General features: G+C 49.2%; 1 protein-coding gene across 7 annotated transcripts in view; it reads left to right on the top strand.

Moving 5' to 3' along the window:
• The first annotated feature begins 273 nt into the window (after positions 1-273).
• FAM131B (family with sequence similarity 131 member B) overlaps positions 274-9,374 on the top strand; it is an 87,321-nt gene continuing 78,220 nt past the window's right edge. For 6 of the 7 annotated variants that reach the window (XM_074934662.1, XM_074934654.1, XM_074934635.1 and 3 more), the window contains exon 1: positions 279-831. In XM_074934662.1, the coding sequence (XP_074790763.1) occupies positions 804-831 (28 nt within the window). In that variant the 5' untranslated portion in view covers positions 279-803. Of the gene's footprint in view, positions 832-9,374 lie in introns of all 7 variants that reach the window. The other variant, XM_074934644.1, reaches the window with a different exon arrangement.

Below are 9,374 nucleotides of genomic sequence, written 5' to 3'. Positions count from 1 at the left end.
TGTAACTGCTCGCTCCACATTTACTCCTAATGCGTGACGTCTTGGCCTCTCCGGCCAGCTGCCCTGCTCCCCTCCCTGCCTCTGTCCGTCTGTCCCTCTCTGCCAGCCTCAAAATGGCCCCGTCCCTGGGAGCTCTCCCTCTCCATTGCTCCCTTTGTCTTCTGATGGGAACGCGAATTTCTCCTTCCAGCGCTTATCACCTCCTCGCCTGCTTCCCGCCCTCCCCCGGTCCCAGGGCCAGGCAGCCTCTCCAGCCCGGCTGCCAGCGGGTGGGTGTGTGCGGACGGCGCGTCCAGCATCGTGCGGGCTCCTTGCTCCCTCTTCCCTGCCTCCTGCAGCCGCGGCGCGGGCTCAGCCAATGGTAGCCCCGCGCTCGGGACCTGAGCTGTTTACCCAATCTCAGCCCTCCTCCTGCGCCTCCTCCTCTGAAGATCCTTGTAGCATCCAAGCCTGGAAGAGCGAGCGAGGGGGGAGAGAGGAGCGAGGGAAAGAGACAGGGACGCAGAGGGAGAGGAGGCAGCGCTGTGGCAGGCGAGGTGTGGCTGGTTAGAGCATCTTGGTCGGAGAGCCTGGCCCGGAGCATCTCCTGCCTCCCTCCCTGCCTCTTCTCCGGGCTGTCTGTCCGGGGCGGGTAAGGCGCCCTCACCCCGGACCATGCCCCTCCGCCGGCACAGGCTGGGCCACACTGGACATTCACCATAACTGGAGCTCCCCCACCCCATCCTCTCCTCCGACACCTTCGCCCACTTCCCTCCTCCTCCCTGCTGCGGCTGCTGCCTCCTCCGCGGGGACCTGCTAGAGTGATGGGCTGCATAGGATCCAGGACTGTAGGTAAGAAGCCGGGGAGGGTGGGGGGAAGGAGGCTCCAAGGAGCTGCTGCTGTTCAGCTCTCCGGCTGCCCTTCCCTTTGCATGTAGCGATCCTTCTGTGGCTGAAGGGGGATGGACAGGTAAAGGACTTTTCTCCTCCGGTCTCTCTCTCCCTCTATCCCTGCCCCCAGTCTCTCAACGCCATTGGGTGTGCACGGTGCTTTACAGCTCCCTGTTCTTTGCTGTTCTTTGCCGTGCTTTCCCTGCTGCGGGGCGAGCCCCCGCGGTGCGGCTCAGGGGATCCCGAGGTGCGGGTATGCTCCTGAGAGGAGGGAGACCTGGATTAGGGGCCAGCCGCACCTTCTCCTCCTACTGGGGGGGGTATTGTTATGATCGGACTATCCATATCACTGCAGTGAGAGCTGCACATCTTCCCCCCCCCCCCGCCTCTCTGCTACCCACGCCTCATCGGAGAATAACAACACCCAGAGAGTCCCTCCCACCGCACAAGAGGCATACCAAGGCACCCCCTTCTGCTGTGCACCCACTTCGTAGCCTCTGTGACAACCCCCATCCTGCCAAGGGACCCCCCCTCCCCCACTAAACGCACGCTTAGGCACAACGCCTCAGAATAACATCCTCACACGACCTGAAGAAGAGCTCTGTGCAGCTCAAACGCTGGTCTCTTTCACCAACAGAAGGGGGTCTATTAACAGATATGACCTCACGCACCTTGTCTCTCACAGGTCCCCGGGGACACTATCCACCCATCTACCTCTGCAGCCCACACTCTCACACAACACCCCCCAAGGGGTATATGTTACACACCCACCTCATCCAGCTCACCAGTATCTCCCACCCCAAGACCTTTCCCAAACTACACAAACCCTGTACAACCCCCTGAGACCAGAACCAATCAACTAGGGCTGTGGGGGTCATTGAACCACTTCCCCCAAAAGCAAACCCAGGGAAGACTTTTCAAAAGATGTGTTCCTATCCTGTGACACCTGTGCCTGATCGGAGGACGAGAAACCCAGTTTTCCCCTGCTGCTGAGCACCTCACCCTCCCTCTACACATCAAGAGAACACTCCTGGGAACATCTTCTCACTGTGTCACCAATGTACCCTCAGAGTAACAAGCGTACACCATGACAGAAAGGTTTCTACCCCACATCCACCCGTCCTCTCCCACCACATCCACCAAGAAGGTACTCTCCTCTCTAATACCTCACAACATCAGAGAACACCAAACACTTTCTAGGATACTTCTTACCCAGCATGATGGCACCTGGACCCTTTCCCTGTAGCAAGTCAGCCACACTGCCCTCCCTACCCCTCTTCCCCCCAGGCTGAGTGAGCACTGTGCCAAGGACATTATTTATCTATCCTGCCATGTTGCCATATCAGTGTGGTCTCTGAACTAAACATATTTGATCCCCTTCCACCCCCCCATTTTGCCCCCCGGTCAGAAAATAACAAACATTTTCAGTGACACCCACTCCCAGTTGGCTAGAACGGTACTGAGCTGCTCATCTTTACCCACACTTTTTTTTTTTTAAACATAGGACTATGTTTTTATGACTGGAGGCCTGAATTCTGCATTGCAAAAAGTCTGTGTAACTGGTCACCTGCATTTGCAAGTAACAATGTGTGGACATGGTCGTTTAGGTGACTAAATGTCCATCTGGCCACCTGTTGATGATAACTAATTGCAATTTGCATGTGCAAGTGCACCTATACCATAACTTTTAAAAATATGGTCCATAACATCCCAAGGTGTTGTTAGACCTGTTGTAATAAACTGGCTTTGTATATGTATGAGGGGCATTGTCCCATAGTTGCTGGGCCCACAAAGAAAATAAGAGATCTACTAACAGAGTTAGCTGAAGGAATTTGCTTTTAGTTCATATGATAGAGACCTGTGTTTTGGGAGCTGTAGAACCGTGTGTGTGTGTGTGTGCGTGTGTGTGTGTATGTGCGTGAGAGAGAGAGAGAGAGAGAGAGAGAGAGATCTGCCTAGTAATTGTGTCTGATGCCTACCACCTGTGCCCACTGTTCCCAGCTCTGGCTCATCAGTGACCATATCTCTCTGGAATGCTGGGTCAGGGAGCTAAAGACTGCACAGAGGTGGTGGGAAAAGTGGGGAAGTTTGTCTGGAGGAATTCTGCTGGGAGTGGAGAATCTGTGTTATCCAATCTTATAGGCTCCCATTATGAGGCTTCCTCAGGACTGTGAAGATGGCCTGTGTAGGAAATTAATGCCTTTAAATACCAGGTCAGACAGGTATAGGCCTCTGAGCTCCAAGACATGGTTGTGAACTTAGCTCATGACATGATAAAAAAACTAGAACTATATAAAATTAGCATGGCATACATTAAATGGATTAAAAGCTGGCTAACTGTTAGGACTCAAATGTGAACAAGGAATCATCATTGTGTGTGGTGTGTGTGTGTGTGTTTCTAGTGAGGTCCCACTGGGAATAGTTCTCAGTTCTACGCTATTTAACATTTTTATCAATGACCTGGAAGAAAACAGAAAACCGTCACAGAAAAAGTTTGCAGATGACACAAAAATTGGGGAAGTGGTACTAGCTCACTTGGTACGCTGCCTGCAAGCAAACAATATGCATTTTGATATGGCTAAATGTAAATGTATACATTGAGGAACAAAATATGTTGACCATAGTTTCAGGACTCTAATTTGGGAAGCATTGACTCTGAAAATGATTTGGGGGTCCTGTTGGATAATCAGCTAAACATACATTCTCAATGCTACTCTATGGTCAAAAGAGCTAATGCAATCCTGGAGTGCATAAACAGGGGAATCTCAAGTAGGAGTAGAGATGTTGTATTTCCTCTGTACTTGGCACTGAAGTGACTGTTGCTGGACTATTGTGTCCAGTTCTGGTGTCCACAATTCAGGAAAAATGTTGATAAATTGTAGAGGGTTCAGAGAAGAGCCACGAGAATGATTAAAGGATTGGACAACATCCCTTCAAGTGACAGACTCAAGGAGCTCAATCTATTTAGCTTAACAAAGGGAAGGTTAAGGGATGAATTGATTACCATCTACAAGTATATATATGCGGAATAAATATTTGACAATCGGCTCTTCAATCTAGTATAGAAAGATATAACATGATCCAGTGGTTGGAAGTTGAAACTAGAAATATTCAGACTGGAAAAAAAGGTATACATTTTTAAAAGTGAGAGCAATTATCAAGTGGTACAATTTAACAAGAGTGATGGTGGGTTCTCCATCACTTAGAATTTTTAAATCAGGATTGGATTGTTTGTCTAAAAGATCTCCTCTTTTTTTCAGGGAAGTTCTATGACCTATGTTATACCAGAGGTCAGACTAGATGATCTCAGTGGTCCCTTCTGGCCTTGGAATCTATGAATCTTGCTGCCCTGTTTCTTGCAGAATTGATTTAATATGGGGTCTACATGTTCCATCACTCAGATCAAGTGGTTGTGGGGCTAGAAGAGGGAGCAATGATACTGTACTGGTTGTATCTCTGAATCGGAATAGTTTTCAACTCAGGATTTTGGATTATGGCAGTTAGTGATAGAAAAGACCTAGTAAATCACATCTAGTCCCTCATACACCACTGCTGGATTTTTCCTTAGGATTGCTCCAGGGCTTTGTCCATTCCAATTTTAAGCAATCTAAGTGGTTTCTCCCACCTAATTATTTCTTATTCATATTACCATAGCACCTAAGAGCCTTAGTCATGGATCAGGAGCCCCCTTGTGCTAGGTGCTGTACAAATCCTGAATAAAAAAAACAGTTCCTGTCAGGGTGGATTTGATTTAAATCAATTTGATTTAAATCATCAGTTAAATCACTAGTCAGGAAGACTCAATTTAATCATGGATTTCTACATAAAAGTGCATTCTTGTTGATTGTTATAACCTTTATACATATTCTTCACAACCCAGAGATGTAAGTTTCATTTTTAGAAGGTACACACTATACATTTTAAAAGTGATTTATTTTGAAAACTTTTCAGATTAGTTTTACAGCTATATCAGAAAATGAATGATTGTTTGGTTATTTCATTTACCAAAGGTAACTGAAGCAGATATTTATGAAGTCATTGGGAAGTGAACTATCTCCAATTCAACAGGTTCATCATTAGTATTTGGAAGATTTTCTTGCCATGCTGTATTAGGAGGAGAACATCACCAGACAGACATTTAAATTATTTAACTAAAACAACAACATTATGTATTCTGGATTTTTTTTCCTTCGAACATATAATATTTTAACTGTGGCAAATTGCCGGTACAATTATGATGGGTCCCGCGCTTCCTCTTCTTCGGGGTGGGGGTGGGGGGGTTCAGGGCGCAGTTTCCTGCTCCTGAACTAGGGTATTTACTGTCCCACTAGTAACCCAGAGAAGAGTAGTGCACAGGGAGGGACCCGGGCCCGCTTCTATTCCAGGTCCCAACCCAGGGGCCCTAGGGATAGTGGTAAACCACTTGAACTAGTGCTTCCTTCCCCTGTGCTACTTCCCTCTCCTGCTCTTCAGCTTGTGGGGCTTCCTGCCCTCTCTCTCTGCACAAGCGGGGTGTCTCTTTACCTAGGGTCTTGGTCTTCTAGCCAGCCACGGCACTTCCCCAAACTCTCCTCTACTCCAACTCCTCCAAACGGCACTCTGCTCCAACTCCTTCAAACTGCTCTCCTCTCCAACTCAAAACCACTCTGCTCCAACTCCTTTCCCTGGCTGATTGAAGCAGGGGGGTTTATCAGATGACTAGCTTCAGGTGCTTTTAATTAATCTATAGAAACCTTTCTTCCCTCTACAGTGAATAAGGCTTCTCCTCATCCTGGGACTTACATATCTCTCCTATATCACTATCCTGATGCCTTCTGGCCATGCTGTATCACATATCCTCCCCGCCTCTCAACACCATGGGGTTGGGCTACTTGGGATGAGAGGCAATGCTTTCGTGACAAGCCATCTGCATTGCCGTGTTGGCTTCCAGCCCTATGCTATACTCGGAAATGAAAGAGTTACAGAGATAGGAACCATCTAGTCACTCTTCATTCTTCTTGTTTCTGTGCATCCAGTGGAGCGGGGCATGGTCTGCCATCAGGGTAAATCGCTGCCCCAGTAGGTAGTAGCGGAGCATTTCCATGGCCCATTTTATCACCAGACATTCGTTTTCAACAACAGCATACTTTTGTTCCCTGGGGAGGAGCTTCTGGCTGAGGTACAGGTTTGGGTGTTCCTCCTCCCCTACCATCTGCAAAAGGACAGCTCCTAGCCCTACTTCTGAGGCATCTGTTTGTAGGACAAATTCTTTCTTGAAGCCTGGGGCTATGAGTACTGGATGGCAGCAAAGGGCTGTCCTTAAATCTGCGAATGCTCCTTCTGCTGCATCAGACCATTTTACTATCTCGGGGCGCCGAGCCTTTATCAGGTCCATCAATGGCCCTGCTCTTGTGGCGAAAAGAGGGATGAATCTCCAATAGTACCCTACTAACCCGAGAAACGCTCTGACCTGTCTTTTACGGACTGGCCGAGGCCAATCTTGTATTGCCTCCACTTTGTTCCATTGGGGTTTTACCAAGCCTCTCCCTACTACATACCCGAGGTATCTCGCCTAAGCTAGTCCTATCACGCACTTGAGAGGGTTGGCAGCGAGGCCGGCCTTCCACAGGGTGTCTAGTACCGCTTCTACTTTCCCTAGGTGCATTTCCCAGTCAGGGCTATGGATGACTATATCGTCTAAATAGGCGGCGGCATACCTGGCATGGGGTCGCAGCAATTTATCCGTAACTCGTTAGAATGTTGCAGGGGCCCCATGGAGTCCGAAAGGAAGGACAGTGTATTGGAACAGGCCATCAGGTGTAGAGAAAGCAGTCTTCTCCTTGGCGTTCTTGGCCAGGAGAATTTGCCAATATCCTTTGGTCAGGTCCAGAGTGGTTAGGTTTCAGGCCTTGCCTAACTGATCAACTAGCTCGTCGACACGTGGTATCGGATAGGCATCGAATTGGGATACTTCATTCAACTTCCGGAAGTCGTTGCAAAATCTCAGGGTGCCGTCAGGCTTGGGTACTAGGACGACAGGGCTGGACCACTGGCTGTGGGATTCTTCAATAACCCCAAGTTCCAACATCTTCTTCACTTCTGTCCTAATTTCCTCTCTTTTAGCTTCCAGTATCTGGTAGTCTTATCGTCACCCTTATTCTGGGCCTGTTGACAATATGATGTTGGATCAGTGTTGTACAGCCCGGCTGTGTACAGAACACATCTTGGTTCTGTTGGATCATATCAATGACCTCTGTTCGTTGTTCTGGGACTAACTTGTGAGATATCCTCACCTGCTCCTGTGGGTCGTCCATCTGAGGTGGAGCTCTCCGAATGACCAGGCATGTGTCTCGGTCAGGCCAGGGCTTCAGTAAGTTTACGTGGTAGATCTGCTCCGGTCTTTGGCAGTCTGGTTGTCTGACCTTATAGTCCACTTCCCCAATGGCTTCCACTATCTCATACGGCTCATGCCAGCTGGCCAGGAGTTTGCTTTCTGCTGTCGGCACTAGCACCATCACCCGTTCTCCCGGCTGAAATTTCCGTACTTTCGCCCGGCAGTTATATGTCCGCTGGGTCTCTTGTGCTTTTTCCAAATGTTCTTGTACTACAGGGGTTACTTGAGCTATTCGCTCTTTCATCTGTGTCACATGCTCAATGACATTCTTTCCTGGGTTGGGTTCTTCCCAGTCCTCCTTGGCGATATCTAATATTCCGCATGGGTGATGTCCGTACAGTAGCTCAAAGGGAGAGAAACCGGGACTTCCCGTATTACAAACATTAGGTATGGTAGAAGGGTATCCCAGTCTTTTCTGTCCTGTGCTACCACCTTCCGGATCATACCATGAAGGGTGCGGTTAAACCGCTCTACCAGTCCATCTGTTTGTGCATGGTAGACTGAGGTCCATATGGCATGGATGCGGAGCAGGGTACATAAGTCCTTCATTAATTTCGACATGAAAGGGGTTCCTTGGTCAGTCAGGATCTCCTTAGGGATGCCCACTCTGGCAAAAATCTGAAGTAGTTCTTTTGCTATTGCCTTGGATGTGGGGTTTCTTAAAGGAATGGCTTCTGGATACCGTGTGGCGTAGTCAAGGATGACTAATACATTTCGGTGGCCCCGTGCTGATCTTTCCAGTGGGCCCACTAGGTCTATGGCTATCCTTTCGAAAGGGACTTCAATAATAGTCAAAGGTACTAATGGGGCCTGCAAGTGAGGTCGGGGGCTATGCAACTGGTATTCTGGGCAGGAGGTACAATAGCATTGGACCTCCGCATGTATTCCTGGCCAATAAAATCTTCTTAGGACTCTATCAAGTGTCTTGTCTACTCCTAAATGTCCCCCAAATAAATGACTGTGAGCTAACTCTAGTACTGCCCTTGTGTGTTTCCATGGGACTAAGAGCTGCTCTACTTCTTCCCCTCGAATTTGCACTATTAGGTACAACAGATCACATTTGATCACATAATACGGCCTTGGGCCTTTGGTCTTTCCTTCCACGGGTACGCCATTTACTTCCACTACCTCCTCCCTCACATTTGCATATAGTGGGTCATTGGCTCGGTCCTGCCCGAAATTCTCATGTGCGGTACCGCTTTGACCTAACTCCATGGGACCTATTTCTTCTTCGCCCCTTAGGTTGCCCCTACTTAGGCTAGGAACCGCCTCTGAGTCCTCACTGGCCTGAATTGTCTCCTGGCCTCCTGAAGGGGTTCGCTTACCAACAAGGGAGGCTTTCTGGTTCTCTGCTAGAATCCTGGTCCCTAGCCTTTTATCTGCCCTCTTTTTCCGCCTAGACTTTCAGGGTTTCCCGGGGGATGAAAATAGCTCTGGGCAAATTCGGCAAAAATTGGGGTGAGGCTATCTGTAGGTGCCTCCGTCTCAGCCCAGGGGTTGCTACCCTCCCCTGGCTCTACTGTGGGGAGTAAGCTCTCAAACCCAGGGAAGTCTCTACCAATTAAGACCGGGTAGGGGAGCCTATGGACCAGTCCTGCAGTTACCCTGGTAGTGTTTCCCTGGATCTCAATCCGTACTGGGATTGTGGGGTAGAAATGTACGGTGCCATGAACGCACCTTACCCCTGTGGTTTTGGCCCGGGTTAGTTTGTCTTGCCCCACCAACTTCCCCAAGACCAGCGTGACAGCACTCCCAGATCTACTAATGCTATGGTCACAATACCATTCATCTTTACTGACCTTGTATACCCATGTGAGGTCATTGTGACCTCTACCCGGCTGATTAGGCCACATTGTTCCCCAGGATCCCCCAGATTGCACTGCATAGGCTCTTCCATGTTGGGGCATTGGGCTGCTATATGCCCCAATTCCCCACACTCGTAACACTGACCCCTTATCCCGGTTGCCGCCCTCTGCCTGGGGCTATTTGGTTGGCCCCCCCAGCCCTCTCTTCCCAAACCCCCAGGTCCCTTCTTGGCCTCGGGCCCTTCCTCAGTGTCTTTCCTCCCAGTTATGGTTCTTCTGTAGTTCTCAACAATCCAGGGCCTTGGGTTTGGGGCTGTCTTCCTGGT

This window comes from Natator depressus, chromosome 1, assembly GCF_965152275.1.
Source record: "Natator depressus isolate rNatDep1 chromosome 1, rNatDep2.hap1, whole genome shotgun sequence".
NCBI lineage: Eukaryota > Metazoa > Chordata > Testudines > Cheloniidae > Natator > Natator depressus.
This window is presented reverse-complemented; position numbering and strand designations above follow the sequence as displayed.